Source organism: Geotrypetes seraphini, chromosome 8 (genome assembly GCF_902459505.1).
Source record: "Geotrypetes seraphini chromosome 8, aGeoSer1.1, whole genome shotgun sequence".
NCBI classification, from domain to species: domain Eukaryota; kingdom Metazoa; phylum Chordata; class Amphibia; order Gymnophiona; family Dermophiidae; genus Geotrypetes; species Geotrypetes seraphini.
Window position 1 is genome coordinate 91,451,925 of NC_047091.1, and position 24,228 is coordinate 91,476,152.

The 24,228-nt window shown below is 47.0% G+C and overlaps 1 protein-coding gene across 1 annotated transcript in view; it reads right to left on the minus strand.

The window, feature by feature from the left end:
- The window catches only part of RFX2 (regulatory factor X2), a 447,486-nt gene that overhangs the window by 386,132 nt on the left and 37,126 nt on the right, over positions 1–24,228 (minus strand). The window contains exon 3 of the mRNA XM_033955018.1: positions 5,926–6,005. Coding sequence (XP_033810909.1) covers positions 5,926–6,005 — 80 coding nt within the window. The remainder of the gene's footprint in view (positions 1–5,925; positions 6,006–24,228) is intronic.

Genomic DNA, 24,228 nt, shown 5'->3' on the forward strand with positions numbered 1-24,228 from the left:
CAACTCTTTCGCCTTTATTTTCTCAGCCACTAGGTTGGAGAACCATATCGGCTTCCTTTTTCTTTTGTTTTTATTGATTTTCTTCACATAAAGGTCCGTAGCCATTTTTATCGCTCCTTTCAGCTTAGACCACTGTCTTTCCACTTCTCTTATGTCCTCCCATCCTAACAGCTCTTTCTTCAGGTACTTTCCCATTGCATTAAAGTCCGTACGTTTGAAATCTAGGACTTTAAGTATCGTGCGGCCGCTCTCCACTTTAGCCGTTATATCAAACCAAACCGTTTGATGATCGCTACTACCCAGGTGAGCACCCACTCGAACATTAGAGATACTCTCTCCATTTGTGAGGACCAGATCCAATATCGCTTTTTCCCTTGTGGGTTCCGTCACCATTTGTCTGAGCAGAGCCTCTTGAAAGGCATCCACAATCTCCCTACTTCTTTCCGATTCCGCAGACGGAACATTCCAGTCCACATCCGGCAGGTTGAAATCTCCCAACAGCAGAACCTCCTCTTTCCTTCCAAACTTTTGGATATCCACAATCAGATCCTTATCAATTTGCTGCGATTGAGTCGGAGGTCTGTAGACTACACCCACGTAGATAGAAGTTCCATCTTCTCTTTTCAGAGCAATCCATATCGCTTCTTCCTCTCCCCAGGTCCCTTGCATTTCGGTCGCTTGGATATTGATCTTTACATAGAGAGCTACTCCTCCACCTTTATGACCATCTCTGTCCTACCTAAAAAGATTATATCCCGGTATGTTTGCATCCCATCCATGTGATTCACTGAACCATGTCTCTGTGATAGCAACAATATCTAGATCTGCCTCTAATATCAGGGCTTGCAGATCATGAACTTTGTTGCTTAGACTGCGAGCATTTGTGGTCATCGCTTTCCAGCTATTTTTCAGCGATAATCTCCTTCTTCGTATGGATTTTTGTGTCGTTTCACTTTCCGTTGCAATACTAAGAAATGAGTTGCTGATATTGCTTATGTTGCAGCCTTTACTACTATCACATCTTTTCTTTTGCCGGGGGTGGTCTTTATAATTGTCCTTCGTACATACACCACCCCCACCTTCTAGTTTAAATGCCTGGAAAAATATTGTCTAAATTTCTCTGCAAGGTTTCTTTTTCCTGCTGTAGTAATATGTAGCCCATCAGTGCAATATAGCTTCTTGTCCTTCCATGTATTTCCCCATCCTCCTATGTACCTGAAGCCTTCTTGATGACACCAGGCTCTGAGCCATCTATTAAAGTCCTCTGTGTTTTTCACTCTTTGCTCTCCTTTTCCATATGCAGGCAGTATTTCAGAAAAAGCTAAAGTCTTTACAAAAGGTTTCACGCCCTCACCAAGCTCCCGAAAAGCTTTCTGTGCTGCAAGTGTGGAGTTGTTAGCCAGGTCATTTGTTCCCAGATGGATAACAACATCAGTGTTAAAATCCTTAGTTTCTTCCTTAACTATAGTCAGTATTTGCCTGGAACTCCTGGTAGCTGAGGATCCTGGAAGACATTTCACTATTTTGGACTCCTCGCCCTGTGTTCCAAGGTTAATGCCTCTGATGATGGAATCCCCCAACAGTAATAGTTTTCTGTTTTTGGCTTTTTTATTTGTACTTAGGGTGCTCTTGTTCTCTTGAGTTTCCTTCATTGGTTCCAGAGAACAAGAGCACCCTAAGTACAAATAAAAAAGCCAAAAACAGAAAACTATTACTGTTGGGGGATTCCATCATCAGAGGCATTAACCTTGGAACACAGGGCGAGGAGTCCAAAATAGTGAAATGTCTTCCAGGATCCTCAGCTACCAGGAGTTCCAGGCAAATACTGACTATAGTTAAGGAAGAAACTAAGGATTTTAACACTGATGTTGTTATCCATCTGGGAACAAATGACCTGGCCAACAACTCCACACTTGCAGCACAGAAAGCTTTTCGGGAGCTTGGTGAGGGCGTGAAACCTTTTGTAAAGACTTTAGCTTTTTCTGAAATACTGCCTGCATATGGAAAAGGAGAGCAAAGAGTGAAAAACACAGAGGACTTTAATAGATGGCTCAGAGCCTGGTGTCATCAAGAAGGCTTCAGGTACATAGGAGGATGGGGAAATACATGGAAGGACAAGAAGCTATATTGCACTGATGGGCTACATATTACTACAGCAGGAAAAAGAAACCTTGCAGAGAAATTTAGACAATATTTTTCCAGGCATTTAAACTAGAAGGTGGGGGTGGTGTATGTACGAAGGACAATTATAAAGACCACCCCCGGCAAAAGAAAAGATGTGATAGTAGTAAAGGCTGCAACAAGGAAGCGGTATGATGCAAAGCTCTTTTTCTCTTCAAAGAGCGTGAGGGAACGATGTTTCTTTTCAAAGCATGTGAAGAGAAATGATGCTTATTGGACTGGGAACATAGAAATGAAGAGGAGGAAGACAATGTCTTGATGATCTGGATCACTGCCTCGATGAAGAAACCGGACTGACGTTGAGATGATCAATACCTGGGTGTGGAAGGTCAATGTTGCTCCGGAGAACCAGTTGCGGTACCATAGGACCTGGTAGCCTTGTGCATAGGCTGGGCCGGTACTAAGGGAGTCGATGCTGGGGTAAGCAGTTTAATGCATCACCCAAATACCTTCAGAACAGCACAATGAGTTGTTCCCAGAAGGAAAGCACCAGTACCTCTGGCTTGTCTGCTGGTATCATCAGTGCCATAGTTTGCCCCGAAGAGGGTGACCTTGATGAGGGTGCACACCTCGAACTTGAGGCAAGCCATCAAAGTGGTCATCGCTGCTTGGTCAGCATCAAGAGGCTCGATGCAAGAGTGACATGCAACGCCGGTTGGGAAGCTGGAGGCTTCTGAGCTGGCTTACCAAATGGAGCGATGTCTCCTGACGCCGATGTCGACAATGAAGGTTGCAAGGTCTGGTCGGTGTCCATGCCGGTCCCCACCAATTTTTCTTGTTGAAGATTCAGGCTTTTTATTGAACGCTTCTGCAGGATAGAACACTGGGAGCAGGATTTCACCCGTTGATCCAGTCCAAGGCACTAGAAGCAACAACTGTGAAGGTTGATGAGAGAAAATGGCCTTTGGCACCTGCAGCACTTTTTTTTAAGCCTGTTAACAGCTTGGAATGGCTGAGGGAAAAATGAAGGCCTCGGCAGACAAAACCCACACGGAAAAAAAAAGGAAAAATGTCCCTCCCTTTTCTTTTTTTAAATAAACTTAAAAATAATTTTAAGTTAAGAAAAAAAAAAAGAGAAAAACGCGTAAGCAGAAAGGCAAATTGTCAAAAAACTGAACAACATTCAGAGACATGACTTCTTAGCTCAGCGGAAAACTAAGAACTGAGGAACCACAAGCCTGCGTCAGGCAGGAAGGCACTCGTGCATGCGCGGTGCGGGCAATTCGCAAACTTTCTTAAATTCTTAAAGTGGCGATGCACTTTTAAAGCTGTCTGTACTGGGGCTCTGTGGATGCTGCCTGCTTGTCCTGAGATAAAAGCCTTACTGTGACCTGTGATAGAAATGTGCTGCAGCCTGCCTCAGCTCCAAAGGTAGCTTGATGAGGGAGAAGAAATCACTGCCTCAAACAGAACTTCCTCCCAGCGCTGAATCTTCAAACTGCCATCTGAAAGAGCCTCCAAACCTCATGGACTGTGGACGCACAAAAAAGAGGGGGTGGTGAAACTGAACTGGTATCCTGTGAGAGACCCCGCTGAGCCCCCTATGGATTTCTAGCAGCCTGCGCTCAAACCCTTGCAAGCAGTAGGTGAGCAATGCTACCAGGGGACAGCCCTGAGCTTCAAAAAGGCATCTGCAGGCTGGCTAACAGGTTCCACAAAGGATTAGCCTGTCAGCTGCAGACCTCAGTTTGCTTCTTAGCATTGAAAGATGAAGAAAATATGTGAAAAAAACCAACCAGAAATAAAGAAATAAGCAGAGCAGATCAGAAACACTCCTTACAGTTTGCATAAAGAAGGAAAAAACTGTAGGGGACAGCAGAGCATTCTGTGAAGTAGGAGGGATTAAAAATCCAAAATGGATTCCTTCTGCAAGGCTCACAACCACTGGTCTATAATCCGCTCATCCAGAATGACACACCTATTGCACTAGAAATGCAGTTAGAATATCTGGGTTAAAAAAAGTTTAAACAATTCCTGGAGGAAAATGTCCATAAACTGCTATTAAGATAGATAACATGGCATTTGCTACTCTGAGATTCTATTAAGTACCTTTACCTCGATTGACAGTGGTTGGAAACAGGATACTGGACTACATGTACCTTCAGTCTAACCCAGTAATGCAATTCTTATATTGTCTTCCAGGCACCATGATTTTACACATGCATGAACTTATGGAAAAATTTACAGAATCTGTTTTCAACAGTCTTTTTTTGAAGCCTGTTAACAGGCTTAAATCCACATTGAAAGGAAAGCAACAGTCGTATTTGTCATATTAATTTTAACACCAATGAATATTGCCACTACTCTGTGTTTAGGCCTGAATATCACCGCTATATGGATCATTTTGCTGATTTGTGCTCCTCTAACCATACTGAAAGTGATGGGGCCATTAGTGGTGAAAGAAAATACACTTCTATAGCAGCTGAAAATGAAGTCTGTATAGCAGCTGAAAATACACAAATAGTACAGCTATATGTTCACTGGCAACCGGTGAATATATACCGTATTTTTCACTCCATAAGACGCACCTGACCATAAGACACACCTTAGATTTAGAGGAGGAAAACAAGAAAAAAAAAATCCATTCTGACCTAATTCTCCCTGCCAGGCTCTGCACCCAACCCCACACTCCTTGCCAGGCTCTGCACCATCCCCCCTAGTGATATGCAGGGACAGGGCACAAGGCAGGCAGGCCTAGTGGCCTAGTGAAAGGCAGGCCCAATACCTCCCAGTACCTTAAATCATCCCCCATATCCCTCAAGTACAGGGCACAGGGCAGGCAGGCCTAGTGACAGGCAGGCAGGCCCCATACCCCCTAGTACCTTAAATCACCCCCATACCTCCCAGTACCTTAAATCATCCCCCATACCCCTCACGTACCCCCAGTACAAATATTTTTAACCTGCCGCATCTTTTAAACATCCCCCCCCCCGCCACCACATATTTTTAAATCCATCACCGCTGCAGCAGATTTTAAACTCATCTGTTGCCATCGTCATTGTACCTGGTAGTCCAGCGTATTTCCCAGCCAGCGGCGCACAGGTCAGGAACACGGAGGTCAGGCGTGAGCTTTCCGCACTGCTTTCTGAATGGCTGCAGTCAGTTCTCGCAAGTCCCACGAGAACTCACTGCAGCCATTTAAGAAATCAGCAGAGGCCCAAGCGGGAGTGTGGAAAGCTTGCTCCTGATCTCTGCACTCCTGACCTGTGCGCCACTGGCCGGGAAATACGCTGGACCACCAGGCACCACGACGACAGCAGTGGGCGGGCGGATGGGTTTAAAAGATGCAGCGGGGGGTTTCATAAAATGCACTTACATTTGGGATGAAAAAAGTGCATCCTATGAAGCGAATAATATGGTAAATCCATTTGAAAACAGACCTTCTTTCTTTATTTATTAATTTTTAACTTGGGCACTGCAGAAAGATATTGAATGTTGAATTGTCAGTACAGTGCAAAGCTTTTCTCTAGTAAATCAGCCTCTTTGGATAATGAGAATAAAAATTCTATACTCTCTCAAATAAAAGGTCCATCAAGTCCAGTATCCTGTTTCTATCTCTGGCCAATACATCTCTGGCCAATACAGGTCACAAGTAGCTTCCTGCCTGCTTAAATCACTTTGAATATCGGCCCCTATATTTTGTCCTGCCCTGTGCTATATCAGTTCTGATTATGCTAATACCTTCAAAATGAAGCAAGAGAACACTGTCAGGACCATCAAAAAGAAAAAAATAGATAAGCTTACATGGCTCCATTCGTGTAGACTGTATCATCTCCATCCACATACTGTACCTGGGATGGGTACACATGCTGCACTGTTTGTACCTGAAACATGAAGTTTTACATCTTACTAATTTTCTGGTATCAAGTTTCCTACAGAATATTTAGAGGCATTATCATTTATCAGAAATTAGGCTTAAAAAGGTGTCAAAAGCATGCAGTAAATGGCTCACTGAATTATTTCCAACCTTTGTGTGCATGTTTATTTTTATGTTTCTCTTTATTTAAAGTTTTTATGCTACAGAAGCTAAAACTGCTTTTCCCACAGAAATAAATTGGCAAATGGGGGAGGGGGGGCTTTTTCTCCAGAAACCTTGTCCAATCTGGCCCAGTTTTTGAACTCCACATATGAGGTCTGTTGAAAAAGTTCCAGGACAGTTTGAATTGTGTGCCAACAGGAAATTCTTTTGAGATGCATTAGACAGTGTCGAGTAGCTCGAGACCTCATGAGTAGCCTCCTTTTTTCTATTTGTTGATATCTGGTTTTGGCTCTGAGCTACAGCAGTTTTTGTAAAATTGTGTTTTGTGATCGGCTATTTTTCACCATGTGCGACCTCAATGAGCAGCGCTACAACATGAAATTCTGTTTTGAATTGGGTAAGACTGCTACAGAAACTTATGAAATGTTGAAAGTGGCTTATGGGGAACATGTCATGAGTCATGGAAGGTGCTTTAAATGCATCAAAATTTGTGAATTTTGTGCAAAAACACAATGACAATTCTTCCCCAACCACTTTACTCTCTCCTGACTTGACCCCTGCTGACTTCTTTTCCTAAATTTAAATCCACATTGAAAGGAAAGCAATTCGAGGGTTACTCGATACATTCAAGAAATAATGGAAAATGACAGGAAATGGTGAACGTAGAGGGGAGAATGATGATGCTCCCTGAAGTCTTCGCTACCACTCCAATGAAAAAGACATGGTCCTCTAAACCAGTGTTTCTCAACACACGGTACACATACCCTTAAAGGTACGTTGGCCGCTTGTTGGGAATATGTGGCCTGGCCACTGCAGAGGATATTCCCGCCCATCCATAGAGCCACCGGGAATCTTGCCTTCTTGCTCGCCCCCTGCTGCTACTGGGGATCCCTTCCTCCCTGTCAATTCCCCCCCTACCCCTCAAAGCCAACCCAGTTCTTGTTTGAGCTGCACTCACTCCCTTCAGTCTTCAGCGGCACTCCTTTCAGGGACGGCACAGGCAGCGATTTCCATGCTGCATGTAAGTAGCTGACCAGGACACCTCCTCTCCAACGTCAGAGTTGATGTCAGAGGGAAGGCTTGTGGGTCAGCCACGTGCAGCGTATGAATCGCTGCCTGTACTGTCCCCGCAAGGAGAGCCGCTGAAGACTGAAGGAGCGAATGCAGCTCGAACAAGAACTGGGTCAGCTTTGAGGACGGGGAAGGGCGGAAGGGATCCCCGGCGGTGGCAGGGGACGGGCAGGAAGGCAGGACCCCTGGAGGCAGCGATGGCTTCTACGGACGGGCAGCTACTTACTACAGGGAGGGGGACATGAACTTGACACAGATGGGAGGGAGGGGGAATGAACATGGAACACAGAAGGGAGGAAGGGGGATTTAACTTGGGACATAGGAGAGAGGGAATAGAAAGGGAGAATTGTTGGGAATGTGTGAGTGAGAGGGAAAGATAGTGAAAGGAAGAAAGAGGAAAATTGGTCATAGATGCATGGGGAGAGAAAGATGAGAGGGAGAAATGTTGGATATGGTGGTGGAGAGGGAACAGAGGGACAGATTGAAGGAGATTGCAAGGGGAAGGAATGTTGGACATAGTAATGGAGGGAGAAATGTGGCATTGTGCTGGAGAAATGGGCATGGGGCTGGTGGGCAGTGGTGAAAAATGCTGCACATGATCTGGGGGATGAGAGGGAGAAATGTTGGATGTGACAGTAGAGGAGAAAGATGTCTTGATCTCTCAAGACAGATTGACAGAGAGAGAGAGAAGGAGGCTTGTTGCCAATAGGGGTGGAGGAGAGAGGAAGAAAAGTTGGACTCTTGGAGACACACAGAAAGTGAGAGATGAATGGGGAGGGCAGAAAGGAGGGAAGAAGAATTGTCACACTCAGGGTAAGGGGGAGAGGGTAGAGACAGATAGTAAAAAGTTGAACTCATGGAGGGAGAGGGAGAGATGTATGGGAGCAAGCATCAGACCCATGGGATCTCGATGTCAGTCAATGCTTCTTTTTTTTCTTTTTTTTTAAAGAACCAAAGAAAAAAAATACTTCACAAATAAAATTAAAAGAAAAGAAAACCAAGCTGAAAGGCAGGCAAAAAGTACTGGGAAGGCAACTTGATTTGGACGGAGTTCAAAAAACAACTTCGTTCCGCAGAAAATGAAGAACTGAAGAACTGCAAGCCGATGTCGGGTGGGAAGGCACTCGCACGTGTCCTGTGAGGGCAGTTTCAAAGCTTTTTAGAAAATTTAAAGTGAAAGTACACTTTTAGCACTATCTGTACTGGGCTCCGTGGATGACATCACCCACATGTGAGAATATGCTGCCTGCTTGAACAAGGATAAATGTAGCTAAAAGATTAACAAGCCTCCGAGAGGAACAAGGAATGCAAGAAAATGCAGTTTAAACAAGAAACAATCAGCCTGAATATTTATGGAGCTCAACCATTCCTCCCTTGTAATCCTATATACAGACTCATCATCCTCTTTAATAAAACCCTTATCTGCTCATGCGCAGTTGACACGGTGTGATCTCTGCCGCCGTGATTTCTGCTTCCATGTCGTGTTCTATTTGTGGCGCGTGCAGCAGCTTGAGGTGTGTGTGACTGCTTGCGACGGCTTGCGGTGCATGTAGCCATTTCAGCGGTAGTGGCGGTTTGACTCCTACGCTGCCAGATGCCTCTTCTCATCCCTGGACCAGCAAACACAGCAGCCGCGGGGCATTTGCTAGGCCGGCCCACTTCGATAATGCGATGTGAGCCAGCCTAGCAAAAGCCCCGAGGCTGCCCGGGCTACAGGATGCTGGACAGGGGGAGCAGGGAAAGGAGAAGGTGTACTACTGCACAGGGGACATCAGGTAAGGGGTGCTGCTGGACAGGGGGGAAGGTAAAAGAAAGGGAGAAGGGCTGCTGCTGGACAAGGAGCAGGGAAGGGGTGCTGCTGGACAGGGGGGGAGGTAAAAAGAAGGGAGAAGTCCTACTGCTGGACAGGGGGAGCAGGGAAAAGGTGCTGCTGGACAGGGAGGAGGTAAAAGGGAGAAGGCCTACTGCTGGACAGGGGGGCAGGGAAGAGGTGATGCTGGACAGGGGGGAGGTAAAACGAAGGGAGAAAGGCTGCTGCTAGACAGGGGGAGCAGGGAAGGGGTGCTGCTGGACATGGGGGAGGTAAATGGAAGGGAGAAGTCCTACTGCTGGACAGGGGAAGCAGGGAAAAGGTGCTGCTGGACAGGGGGGAGGTAAAAGGGAGAAGGCCTACTGCTGGACAGGGGGGGCAGGGAAGAGGTGATGCTGGACAGGGGGGAGGTAAAACGAAGGGAGAAGGGCTGCTGCTAGACAGGGGGGAGCAGGGAAGGGGTGCTGCTGGACATGGGGGAGGTAAATGGAAGGGAGAAGGGCTGCTGCTGGACAGGGGAAGCAGTGAAGGGGTGCTGCTGGACAGGGGGAAATAAAACGACGGGAGAAGGGTTGCTGCTAGACAAGGGGAGCAGGGAAGGGGTGCTGCTGGACATGGGGGAGGTAAAAGGAAGGGAGAAGGGCTGCTGCTGAACAGGGTGAGCAGTGAAGGGGTGCTGCTGTACAGGGGGGAGATAAAACGAAGGGTAAAAGGCTGCTGCTGGACAGGGGGAGCAGAGAAGGGGTGCTGCTGGACACGGGGGAAGTAAAAGGGAGAAGGGCTACTGCTGGACAGGGGAGCAGGCAAGGGGTGGTGGTGGACAGACAAAAAAAGAGAGAGACAGAAAGAAAGAAAGCCGCCAAGTAGAGAGAAAGAAACAAAGAAAGACAGACACACACATCTATTCTAACACCTGTTAATATAAAGGGCTTAAATACTAATAATCCAATAATCTGACTGACAGTGACATCTTAGCTATGGAGCTGACCATTAAGCTTGAGTCAGAGAGCAGGCACATCAGATAAATTGCTGGACAGGGGATTCAGCATACCATCCCTATCCATTGGAAAAGATTTTATCAAGGTAAGAACCTAATCTCTTTTTCTAGTGCAATAGGGATGTTATGCTGAAGCACAGGAATGTACCTAAGCAGTCCCCAAATTCTAGGGTGGGATAGATGAGCCTGCTGGAAGTACCAAAGACCTGAAAGCAGAAATTCCTGTGCAATTATGTCCACTCTTTAGAATTTGGTGAAGGTATAAAGGGAGGACCAAGTTGCTGATCTGCAAATCTCAGGAGGAATTGCTTGTGCTTCCGCCCAAGAAGAGGCCACTCCTCATGTCAAATGCACCTTCAATGAGTTAGGTGGCTGTTTTCGCAACTGATGTATGCAGAAGATATAGCTCTATGAATCCATCTAGAAATGGTAGCCTTGGAAGCAGGTCTGCCTTGCCGCACCTGATTGGTTAAGAGAAACAGATGATCTGAGAGACAAAAACTCAATCACCTCCAGGTAACGCAATAGATCTGTCCTGACGTCCAAAATCTTTAAGGCCTTGATTTTCTTCTTAGACCCTGTGGGGTGAAATGCTGACATGAAATGCTGATATGACCTTTGGTAAGAAAGAGGGAAATGTATGCAAGGTCATTCCCACTTACGTGATCCTGAGGAATGGTTCCTTATGACAGTGCCTGCAATTCTGAGACTCTCCTGGCAGATATAATTGCCACCAAGAAGACAGCTTTGACAGATAAGTCCATGAAGAAGGCTTCCTGTAAGGGCTCATATGGAGCCCTTCTAAGACTTTATCAAGATTCCAGGATGGAAGCGGGTCTCGAATAGGTGGACAATGTTAAAATCAGGGCACTCTTGAAGAATCTATGTCCAGATGGGCCACTAGCAAAGCTCTCTTCTCTTGGCCTCAGAAGCATGAGAGTCCTACTACTTGAACTTAAGCGACACCACTTCCAATCTTTTGTCAATCCCTTTTGGAGAAATATGAGAACCAACGAGATGTGGGGCTTTGTCCAGTTCTAATTTTTCTCTGTTGCGCCAGCGCTGAAATACCTCACATGCCTTTGCATACGCTGAAACCATTGTCTTTTTTTGCTCTAGAGAGAGTAGCAATAACTACTTCTGAGTACTCTTTTTGGACTAGCACTGCAAGCTCAAGAGCCATGCCTTAAGACCAAAGCATCCTGCCTTAAGACCAAAGACACTCATTGACTACCTATAACCCACCAGACTTTACAAAATCCTTTTTCTCACTTTTAAAGCCAGATCCGAACATACTCCAGCATTCATTAAAAAATTGCTATTACCATATTGCACCTCTAGATCACTTCGATCGACCCAACAAAATCTCCTTTTAATCCCCTTGATTTGATATTTCGTATACGATACCACTCAGAAAACTATCTTCTCGCTCACTGCACTAACCCTATGGAACAACCTATCTAATCACCTTAGACAAGAAGACTGCTTAGCAAAATTAAAATTCAATCTTAACACATTTCTATTTAAAGATGCCTTCACCACATAATTCCAATCATCAAAACTTACACTGAGAGAAGATAGACAGTGGATGGAAGGAATTGAATGAGAAGATGAGGAAAGCAGAAACCAGACAACAAAGGTAGAAAAAAAAATTCTATTTATTTTTTTGACGTCGGGAAGAAGGTTTGTGGGCCGGCGCCTGGACCTTCCTTTCCTTCAGTTGCAGTGGGCAGGAAGCAGCTATGGATAGTGGGAAGGGGAGTTTGAATCGGTGGTAGGCCAGGCTTCAGCGCTGGAGAGAGGGAGGCAGACAGGAAGGCTGGCTTTGGTGCGGCAGAGAGGGAGAGGAAGCGATCGCCTGTCCTGTTGTCCTCACGCACAGCTTTGGGATGCTGTCTCTGAAAACGGGACATTTCAGCGTCCCAAAGCTGTGTGTGGGGACAATGGGACAGGCGATCTAAAAATGGGATGGTCACATTCAAAACGGGACGTATGGTCACATTAGATATGCTGAGACTAGAGCAACTGTTTTTTGTGTGCCAGGTGTTGTTAATATGTGGAACGCATTGATGGGGCAACTATGCCTATGTGCTGAGAGATTTGAAATTTAAAAAGACTATTGAAAATACAGCTATTTGTATCTGCTTTCATGTAAGAAAATGTTTCTATTTGTAAAGGCAATATACAGAAGTGGGCAAGAAATGTTGAAGATTCAGCTTTTTTGTAATGTTAAGTTTTATATGGAAACTGTCCAGGGGAGTGGAACTTGCAGGGAGTCTCTCTGAGGCAACCAATGAAACAAGGTATCCTTGAGGGGGTGTATGCATTGATCCAAAGACTTGAAGGTAATGCCACACAGTAGGCTCTGACTTGGCCAACAGGTCTGTAATCTAACCAAGAAGCTTCTGTTTGTATACTTCCAGAAGAAAGGCTCAGCCTTCTGCTGTGTTGAATAAGACCTCCAAATATTCCAAGGACAGTGTCAGAACCAGGTGGCTCTTTCTAAAGTTCACAATCCATTTCAGACTCTGCAATGCCGTCTTTCTTTTGGGCTTGCAGTCCTTCTCTCTTCTGTGCTTACAGTCCAGAGTATGAAGAGCTATTTCTCCAGGATGAGAATGAGGCTTTGGAAAAAAACACTGGCAGAACAATGGATCGATTGAGATGAAATTCTGAAACAACTTTAGGTAAGAATTTAGGATGAGTATGGAGGACCATCTTGTCATGATGGAATACTGTGAAAGGTGGGTCCACTACTAAAGCTTGTAGCTCACTGACTCTGTGAACAGACATGAGAGCAATGAGAAAGACCACTTTCCAAGTGAGATATTTGAGATGAGCTGAAGACATTGGTTCAAATGGAGGCTTCATCAATTGAGCAAGAACAACACTGAGATCCCAAACCACTGAAGGTGGTTTGAGAGGTGGCTTGACATTGAAAAGTTCTTTCATGAATCTGGAATCCACGGGATGAGCAGAGAGGGTTTTCCCTTCTATAGGCAGATAGAAAGCAGCAATTGCACTGAGATGGACTCGAATGGATGTTGATTTGAGGCCTGATTGAGATAAATGCAACAGGTAATCCAAAACTGAAGACAAGGAGGTAGATTGAGGCTCCTTGTGATGACTGGTACACCAAGCAGAAAACCTAGTCCATTTCTGGTTGTAACATTGACTAGTGGTCGGCTTCCTGGAAGTCTCTTAAAGCAATGTTATTTACCGTAACAGTTGTTATCCAGGGACAGCAGGCAGCTATTCTCATTAGTGGGTGATGTCATCCGACAGAGCCCCGATACGGACATCTTGCAAGCATGTCTTGCTTGAAGAAACTCAGAAGTTTCGAGATGCCCGCACCTCGCATGCGCCAGTGCCTTCCCGCCCGATGGTCCAGGCGTGTCTCCTCAGTTCAGGTAGCTAGCAGAGAAGCCAACCCAGGGGAGGTGGGTGGGACGTGAGAATAGCTGCCTGCTGTCCCTGGATAACAACTGTTACGGTAAGTAACATTGCTTTATCCCAGGACAAGCAGGCAGGTATTCTCATTAGTGGGTGACCTCCAAGCTAACCTCAATGGGATGGAGGGAGAGTTGGCAACTTAGGAGAACAAATTTTGTAACACAGTTTGGCCAAACTGCCCATCCCGTCTGGAGAAAGTATCCAGACAATAATGAGAGGTGAACGTATGAACCGAGGACCAAATGGCAGCCCTACAAATCTCCTCAATCGGTGTCGATCTGAGGAAGGCTACAGAGGCTGCCATTGCTCTGACCCTATGTGCTGTGACCTTACAGGGAAGGGGTAATCCAGCCTGGGCATAGCAGAAAGAGATACAAGCCGCCATCCAGTTGGAGATGGTGCGCTTCGATACAGGTCGTCCCAACTTGTTTGGATCAAAGGAGACGAAAAGTTGAGGAGCAGTTCTGTGTGGTTTGGTGCGATCCAAGTAGAAAGCCAAAGCACGTTTACAGTCCAGAGTGTGAAGAGCTGATTCTCCAGGATGAGAATGAGGCTTTGGAAAGAACACTGGAAGCACAATGGATTGGTTGAGGTGAAATTCAGAGACCACTTTAGGCAGGAATTTCGGGTGAGTGCGGAGGACCACCTTGTCATGATGGAATACTGTGAAAGGTGGGTCCGCCACCAAGGCCTGAAGCTCACTGACCCTGCGAGCAGATGTGAGGGCCACCAGAAAAACCACTTTCCAAGTGAGAAACTTTAGTGGAGCCTTGCTCAGAGGCTCAAAAGGAGGTTTCATAAGCTGAGAAAGGACAACATTTTGATTCCAAACCACTGGAGGCGGTTTGAGAGGAGGATTGACATGAAAAAGTCCCTTCATAAATCTGGAAACCACAGGATGAGAAGAGAGGTTTCCCTTGTAGAGGCTGATGGAAAGCTGCAATAGCACTCAGGTGGACTCGTATAGATGTCGACTTGAGACCAGACTGAGACAGATGTAAAAGATAGTCCAAAACAGAGGATAGGGAGGCTCGCTGAGGCTCCTTAGAATTGGAAATACACCATGAAGAAAATCTAGTCCATTTTTGGGAGTAGCATTGACGAGTAGCAGGCTTCCTGGAAGCCTCCAAGACATCCCTCACCGCCTGGGAAAACTGGTGCGGAGTTACGTTGAGAGGAACCAAGCTGTCAGGTGGAGAGACTGCAGGTTGGGATGAAGCAGAGACCCCTGATGCTGAGTAAGCAGTGAAGGAAACACTGGAAGTAGGTACGGTTCCCTGCTGCTGAGTTGAAGTAGAAGGGAGAACCAAGGTTGCCTGGGCCACCGAGGAGCTATCAGAATCATGGTGGCATGTTCGGACTTCAGTTTGACTAGAGTCTTTTGAATGAGAGGGAATAGCGGAAACGCATACAGAAAGCGATTCCCCCAATCCAGCAGAAAAGCATCTGCCTCGAGGCGATGAGAAGCGTAGATCCTGGAGCAAAACTGAGGCAGCTTGAAATTGTGGGGAGCCGCAAAGAGGTCTATCTGAGGCGTTCCCCACTGAGCAAAGATCTGATGAAGGGGCTTGGAGTGGAGTGTCCATTCGTGAGGCTGGAGAAGACGACTCAGTTTGTCCGCCAAGACATTGTCCCTCCTCTGAATATAGACAGCTTTGAGGAAGGTGTTGTGGCGAACCGCCCAATCCCAGACTCTGAGAGCTTCCTGGCAGAGGGAGGCCGAGCCCGTGCCCCCTTGCTTGTTGACATAATACATGGCGACATGTTGACATAATACATGTTGACATAATACATGGCGAATGAGGACTACCATGTCGTGAAGCAGATGTTGAAAAGCTTGAAGAGCATTGAAGATGGCTCTGAGCTCCAGAAGATTGATTTGATGGAGTCGGTCCGCACAGGTCCAGAATCCCCGAGTGCGAAGCCCATCCAGATGCGCTCCCCAGGCATAGGTCAAGGAATCGGTTGTGAGAACCTTCTGGTGGGGAGGAGAATGAAACAGCAAACCTCTGGATAGATTCGAAGAGGTCATCCACCAGAGCAGAGACTGCCGAAGAGCAGGAGTGACTGTGATGTGTCGAGTCAACGGATCCGACACCTGAGTCCACTGAGATGCCAGGGTCCACTGAGGAATTCTGAGGTGGAGTCTGGCAAACGGCGTCACATGAACTGTAGAGGCCATGTGGCCCAGGAGGACCATCATGTGTCTCGCTGAGATGGTCTGGCGAGAAGACACAGACAGGCAGAGATGAAGAAGAGCATCCATGCGCTGAGAAGGAAGGAATGCTCTGAGACGTACGGTATCCAGGACAGCTCCGATGAAGGGAAGAGACTGGGTCGGCTGTAGATGAGACTTGGGAAAGTTGATCTCGAATCCCAAACTCTGCAGGAACAGAATCGTTGACAGGGTCGCTGAGAGGACCCCCCAGACCGAGGGAGCCTTGATCAGCCAGTCGTCGAGGTAGGGGAATACCTGAAGACCTTGGTTCCGGAGGGCCGCAGCCACCACCACCAGACATTTGGTGAAGACTCTGGGGGACAAAGACAGGCCGAATGGAAGCACTCGATACTGCAGATGGAGATGTCCCACCCGAAATCTGAGGAACTTGCGAGAGGCCGGATGAATGGGAATATGAGTGTAGGCCTCCTTGAGATCCAGAGAGCATAACCAGTCGTTCTGCTCGAGGAGGGGGTAGAGAGAAGCAAGTGTCAGCATGCGAAACCTCTCTTTGACTAGGAATTTGTTGAGGACCCTGAGGTCCAAAATGGGTCGCAGGTCGCCCGTCTTCTTCGGATCAAGGAAGTACCGGGAGTAAAACCCCTGGTTCAGTTGGTCTGTCGGAACCGGCTCCACGGCACGAAGCCGGAGCAAAGCCTGAGCTTCCTGAAGAAGAAGGGCGGTCTGAGTCAAGTTGGAAGGATACTCTTTTGGAGGGTGGTCCGGAGGGACCCGATGGAAATGAAGAGAGTATCCTTCCTTGATGATAGTAAGGACCCAGAGGTCGGTTGTTATGGCCTCCCAGCGATGATAAAAATGATGGAGGCGCCCTCCGATGGGAAAAACAGGGGGAGGCAGAACGAGGTTGGTTATGCCCTCGACGAGACAGTCAAAAAGGCTGAGTGGTCTTAGGGACAGCAGGCGACTGAGACTTAGGCTGACCCTTCTGGGGAGGCTGACGCTTCGCCGGTTGCCTCGCAGGTGGAGTTTGCCTCGGCTGATAACGCCTCTGATAAATCAACGGCGGACGAGAAGGTCGAGACTGCTGAGGCTTAGGCTTCGGCCGAAGGATAGATTGGAAGGACTTTTCGTGGTCAGACAACTTCTTCGTGACAGTCTCGATGGATTCGTCAAAAAGATCCGCCCCAGCACACGGGACGTTCGCCAGGCGGTCCTGAAGATTCGGGTCCATATCAATGGTCCGCAACCAGGCCAACCGGCGCATCGCCACCGAGCAGGCCGCCGCTCGGGCTGAGAGCTCGAACGCATCATAGGCAGATTGCATTAACTGAAGCCGAAGTTGGGACAGCGAAGCAACCACTTCCTCAAACTCAAACCTAGCCTGGGACTCGATGTATGGTGTGAACTTCCGAAGCACAGGTAGAAAAAATTCCAAGTAGGCTGCAAAGTGGAAATTGTAATTCAGGACTCGAGACGCCATCATCGAATTCTGATAGATGCGTCGACCAAACTTATCCATGGTTCTGCCCTCGCGGCCCGGAGGCACTGAAGCATAGACCTGGCCAGGATGAGACCGCTTGAGCGAGGATTGACCAGGAGGGACTGGTGAGAAAGCTGAGGACCCTCGAAGCCTTTATGATGCACCGTGCGGTACCACGCATCCAATTTGCCAGGGACCGCAGGGATAGAGTAAGGAGACTCGAAGCATCACATGAAGGTCTGGTCGAGGAGCTTGTGCAGAGGAAGCCACAAGGACTCTGCCGGAGGACGAGGCAAGTGCATGGTATCGAGGTACTCCTTGGAATATCGAGACCCAGCATCGAGAGTAATGTCCATGTCATCTGCCATCTGCCTGAGGAACAATGAAAAGGACAGTTGGTCCGCCGTCAGAGTGGAGCAAGGCCGGCACGATTTCGGAAAGTGATCCGGTCCCAGACACTGTAAGCAGCGTCGATGAGGGTCCGTGAGCGAAATCGCGCGCTAGCACTTGCTACACTTTTTGAAACCGGTAATCGGCCGGGACATAAGCCGGAAAAGCTCCGCCGCAAGGTCGAAGGCGCGGGGCCCCAGCCACGCGGCCGACCCGGTATCGGAAGGAAAAATTTTTTTTTTTTTTTTTTTTTTTTGAAAAAAGAAATCAAAGAAAGAAATAAATGCACAGGAGAGCCAAAAGAACTCAACCCGCGGCAAAATAGAAGGCAAAAAAAGAGATTCAATGGGCGCAAATTGAAGATAGACTTCTCAGCTCCGCGGAAGAAAAAGAACTGAGGAGACACGCCCGGACCATCGGGCGGGAAGGCACTGGCGCATGCGCGGTGCGGGCATCTCAAAACTTCTGAGTTTCTTTAAGCAAGACATGCTTGCAAGATGTCCGTATCGGGGCTTTGTCGGATGACATCACCCACTAGTGAGAATACCTGCCTGCTTGTCCTGGGATAAATGTCCTTGACAGATTGAGAAAACTGTAGATTGGCAGTTATATTGAAAGGTTCCAAGCTGTCAGGTGCAGAGACTGCAGGTTGGGATGAAGTAGAGAACCCTGACTCTGTGTAAGCAGAGATGGAAAACTGGTAGAAGTAGTGGCTCCCTGCTACTGAGTTGAAGTAGAAGGGAGAACCAAGGTTGTCTGGGCCACCGAGGAGCTATGAGAATTATGGTGGCATGTTCATATTTGAGTTTGACGAGTGTCTTGAGAATGAGAGGGAATGGAGGAAACGCATACAGGAATTTGCTTATCCATTCCAGAATAAACGCATCTGCCTCCAGGCGTTGAGGAGAGTAGATCCTGAAGCAAAACTGATCAGCTTGTTGTTGTGGGGAGACACAAAGAGATCTATTTGAGGAGTTCCCCACTGAGAAAAAATGTGGTGGAGAGGCGATGAAGTGATTGTCCATTCGTGAAGTTGTAGAAGACGACACAATTTGTCCACCAGACATCTTTTCTCCCCTTGAATGTAGACTGCTTTCAGAAAGACATTGTGAAGAATTGCCCATTTCCAAACCTTCTGAGCTTCCTGGTAAAGAGGGAGGGATCCTGTGCCTCCCTGCTTGTTGACATAGTACATGGCGACTTGATTGTCTATATGAATGAGGACTACTTGATCATGAAGAAGATGTTGAAAAGCTTTGAGAGTATTGAAGATCGCTCTGAGTTCCAACAGATTTATGTGGCTCTGTGCTGGACCAATGCCCTTGAGTACGGAGACCATCGAGATGAGCCCCCCCAAGTGTAGGTCAAGGAATCTGTGGTGAGGACCTTCTAATGAGGGGGGCGTTTGAAACAGTAAACCTCTGGAGAGATTGGAAGAGAGCATCCACCAGTGGAGAGACTGTTTGAACAAAGGAGTCACTGTAATGTGCTGAGAGTGGATCGGAGCTTGCGCCCAGTGAGATGCCAGGGTCCACTGAGGAACTCTGAGGTGAAGTCTGGCAAAAGGAGTCATGTGAACTGTACAAGCCATGTGACTTAGTAGAACCATCATGTGTCTCGCTTAGAGTGAAGTGAGGGATGACACTTTGAGGTAAAGGTGAATGAGAGCATTCTGACGTTGTTGTGGAAGGAATGCTCTGAGGTGCTTCGATGAACTGTAGGTTTTGAGAGAGCTGTAGCTGGGATTTTGGAAAGTTGATTTCAAGCCACAACTGTTGGAGGAACCAAATAATCTGTTGGGTCGCTACAATAACCCCCTGAGATGTTGCATCTTTGAGCCAGTCATCCAAGTAGGGAAAAACCTGGAGACCATGGCTGTGCAGAGCTGCTGCCCCCAAAACTAGGCACTTGGTGAAAACCTTGGGAGATGATGCCAGGCCAAAAGGCAGCACTCTGTACTGAAAATGATGATTTCTCACCCAAAATCTGAGGAACTTCAGAGAGGCTGGATGAATGGGAACGTGAGTGTAAGACTCTTTGAGATCCAGAGAGCATAACCAATCGTTGTGATCTAGAAAGGGATACAAGGATGCTAGAGACAGCATCTGAAATTTTTCTCTGACAAGAAATTTGTTGAGAGGGGGAGGGAAGTGATGTCATTGTGGCTGATGGCAACCTAGGGAGTTAGCTCCGCAGTCCCCACGGTGATTTTCAGCTTTTTTCCAGCTCCTGTTTTTGAGCTTTTGAGAGTTGCTCATTGGAATTGAGTGCGGGAGATACGGCGGACGGTGCAGTGATGACGACGCGCAAAAAGCAATTGGATATAAAAACTTTCTCCTCGCCGACCGTGCACAGGCCACTGAAGCCTGAATTAAAGATGGGCCTGTGTTGGTGGAATAGCCGCTTGATGCGACTCTGCCGGGTTTATAGCAGGAGCTGCGTGGCTGGTTCCAAGATCTAAAAGAGGAGCTCTCAGTGGTTCGCACTGATATCCATGGCACAATTGCTGATTTGAAAAGAGATGTCGGCGAGATCGGTGGGAGACTAGGTGAGGCGGAAACTTTGATGGAGACTTACAATACAGATTTACTTCATCTGAAATGGCAGATTGCTGAGCTGGAAGAACGCGCTGAGGCCTCTACATTAAAAATGGAAGATTTGGAGAACCGCTCGAGGCGGTGCAACCTCCGATTTCGGGGTGTACCGGATACGGTATCTGATGCCCATTGCATGGAGGTTATTGATCATATTTGCATTAAAGCGCTGGAGGCGGCTGGCGCCCCAATAGAGATGGGTAAACCCTTGCTTGATCGTGCTCATAAGATCGCGGGGCCCCGAGATGTTAATCGCCCTAGTGATGTGGTGGCCTGTTTTCATCGATTTGTGGATAAAGAGCATGTCCTGCGTGCTGTTCGCCAAGGGGGAGGCTCCACCAAATGGGAAGAAGTGGACATTGAGATTTATCCTGATGTGGCTCCTGCAACCCTGCTTCGCAGACGCTCTTATCGTGATTGTACCCAGCTTTTATAGGACAGACATATTTGATATCTTTGGTTGTACCCTATTGGATTGGCATTTATGCATGCAGGCAAGACCTATTCCGCCATCTTATTACTAAAGTGAAGGATGCTGCTGGGCAGCTCCAAGTGCATGAGGCGGGCATTCATCAGGCCTTTTTGGAGTATTATCGCTCTTTATATACCCCTGAATCTCCTGCTTCTGACACGGAGGTGGAGGCATTTTTGACAGGCATTTGCTTGCCCCAGCTAGCAGCGATGGATGTGAAGTGGCTTTCTTCCCGTATTCAGACTCAGGAGGTGTTGGAGGCCATTCAGCATTTGTCTGCCCATAAGGCGCCTGGGCTAGATGGTTTTTCCAATAATATTACCTCTAAATCAGAACCCCATATGGTTTTTCCCCATTGTTTTATAAAAAAAATGGCAGCATACCTTGTGGATCCTTTAACTCGGTTGTTTAATTCTTTTTTTGGAGGAAGAGAGCCTACCGTATACTTTTCGCCAGGCAGCAGTATCGCTCATTCTAAAACCTGGGAAGGATCCCGAGATGTGGTTCTTATAGACCAATTTCCCTATTGGGTGTCGATTATAAGTTGTTTACCCGTATTTTGGCATTCCGCCTACAACGTTTTATGCCCACTCTGGTTCATGGGGATCAATATGGTTTTATTTCTGGTAGGCACCCTGGGGATAACATCTGCAAAGTGTTAGATCTTATTTGGGCAGCCAGACATTTCTCTATCCCTTCCGTATTGCCTTCGATTGACGCCGAGAAAGCTTTTGATCGGGTTTTCTGGCCTTTTATGCAGGTGGTGCTTCGGGGCATGGGATTTTCGGGTAACTTTTTGCATTGGCTGATTCTGTTGTATGCTAATCCAGATACACAACCCCCTTTTTGATCCAGCGTGGGACTCGCCAGGGATGTCCACTGTCCCCACTTATTTTTGCTTTGGTGATGGAGCCGTTGGCTGTGGCCGTTCGGGCGCATGTTGATATTCATGGGATTGCCCCGAGAGAGCAGGAACATAAGATATCACTTTATGCGGATGATATACTATTCACCCTTTCTCAGCCGCTGGAGTCTCTGCAGACAGTACTTTCGGTGTTGGAGCAGTATGGCCGGGTGGTGGGGTTTAAAATTAATACTACTAAATCTGAGCTTCTTAATATTTCTCTTTCTGCGGATGCCGTTATAGGCTTGACAGGGGCCATGCGATCTTGTAGATTTGGGTCCATATCCACGGTGCAGAGCCAGGCTAGACGGCGCATTGCCACCGAGAAAGCAGTGACCCTGGAGGACATGTCAAAGCGTCATATGCAGCCTGGACCATATGCATGCGAAGTTGACCTAGAGTGGAATGCATATGCTGGAACTCTGATAGGCGATGTTCTGGGATGTACTTGAAGAAATTGGGCAAAGTATTAACACAATATTTGAGATATGATTTAAAGACAAAGTTGTAGTTCAAAATTCTATTTGTCATCATAGAATTTTGATACAGCCAATGGCCAAACTTGTCCATAGTCCTTCCCTCTCGGCCAGGTGGGACTGTGGCATAGACCTTGGCCAGATTGGTTCTTTTCAATGAAGATTCAATGAGAAAGGATTGATGATAGTTTGAGACTTTTCAAATCCTTTACAGTGGATCATTTTATATCGAGATTACAGTTTTGCTGGGACAGCAGGAACAGAATATGGTGTATCAAGATTTCTTTTGAAAGTTTGAGTGAGAATGCCATTCATGGATAATTTTAATGAATCCCTAGGAGGATTAGGTATACCCAGTTCCTCCAAATACTCCTTAGAGTATTTTGAATCAGATTCCAAAGTGATGTTAAGGTCTTTACTCATTTAGCATAGAAATTTGGTAAAGGACACCGAAGAAGAGGGATGGTCCTGTTGAGGCGAAGGTGAATGAGAGCCCCTTGAAGTACCTTGCATTGCCGAAAAATAAGGTGAAGCCTCTCTGGAATATTGATACCTGAGGTCTGAATCCATAAGCAAAGAAGCCAAGGAAAGACCGCTTCTGGAGTGAGCTGGAGAAGTGGAAAATTTCCATTTGGAAGAACCAGCTGGTGAAGAAAATCTCACAGGAGAAGGACTCGACCGACGAGAATGCTGTGGCTCTGCAGTAGATTTCCTCAAAAAGGAAGCTGGTTGCCTCGAAGAGTCTCGATGGCTCGAGAAACGAGGTCTGTCTCGATAAGAAGACCTGGGCCTCGATGAATGTCTCGAGAGATGGTGTGGAGATGAGTTGTGCCTTGGAGAACGAGGTGGTGATCTTGAATCCAGCCTCGAAACCAGCTTCATTGAAGAATGTTAAGGAGTCCTCGCCCTGTGCCTCGAAGAAGGCAATGCCTGCTGGAAGTTGGAGATCGAAGTTGAGACACTGATAAGGATTCAGCTCCTTGTGCAGATGTATCTCGAGGCACTCGCAAAGATTCAACTCCTTGCATAGAGTGTATAGATTTATCTTGAGGTACTCTGAAGGACTTGACTCCTTTTATAGTGTGTGTTATTTTTGCTGGAGGAACTCTCAAGGACTTGACTCCTTGTATTACTGCTGAATGCTCAGGCTGGACTGCAGGAAGCAGGGTCGAGGCAGGAGTTAATTTGGCAAGCATGTTACCAAACTCCTGATGCAGAATAATTTCCAAAATACTCTGCAAAGCCAGCACCGAGACCACTGGATCTGGTACTATTAGTGTGGCTATGGATTCCAAGGAAGAGTGTTGCCTCGATTTCGAGACACGTTTCCTGGATAACCTCGGATTCACCTGTTCTAAAGGTGGCATATCCGTAGGGTTTGGCTTAGCTATCTTATCTGATGGAGACACCGAGGATAACGGCGCCTCAGGGGGAGATTTAGCTGATTTCCCCGAAGACTTCTCCATTGAGGAAGGTTTGATTGTAGTCGAAGTTGAAGATTTTTGGCCCCGTAGACAAATTTGACGGAATTGGGGTAAAGGCCAAATCCATTCCCCTGAATATTTTTTCAGTCTGAATTCGATGACGTTTAAGGGCTCGATTATGAAGTGTAGCACAGCGGGTGCACAACTCCGGACGATGATCAGATCTTAAATACTGTACACACCACTTGTATGGGTCAGTGATGGAGATCACGCGTTCACACCAGCTACACTTCTTGAACCCTGTGACCGGCCGGGACATAGAATGGAACAAGGCCGTGGCGAAATCGAAGCCCGCAGGCCGAAGCAGCGGAATATGCCACGCCATGACACGAGCAAACAAACAAAAAAAACTTCATTTTTTTAAAAAAATTAAAATGAAACGCGCAAATAAACACAGCGACCCTGTAAAGAAAAAACATGAATCGCGGTGAGAGAAAGTATGAGTAGAACTAACTCTCACATATGAAATGAGGCTTCTCAGCTCCACGGAAAACTTAGAACTGAGGAGACCCTGAAGGAGATGCGCACCCTACCTCGGGCGGGAAGGCACTCGCACATGCGCGGTGCGGCAGTCTCGAACTTTCTAAAAGTTCTTCAAGCAAGTCTGCTTGTGAAGCTGTCCGCATCCAGGCTGCATGGATAACATCACCCATATGTTGAGAATATGCTGCCTGCTTGTCCTGGGATAATGAATATGCTGAGACTTTTCCCATGACTCTGATTATATCATAGAGTGCATCAGCTATGTAGTCTACTTC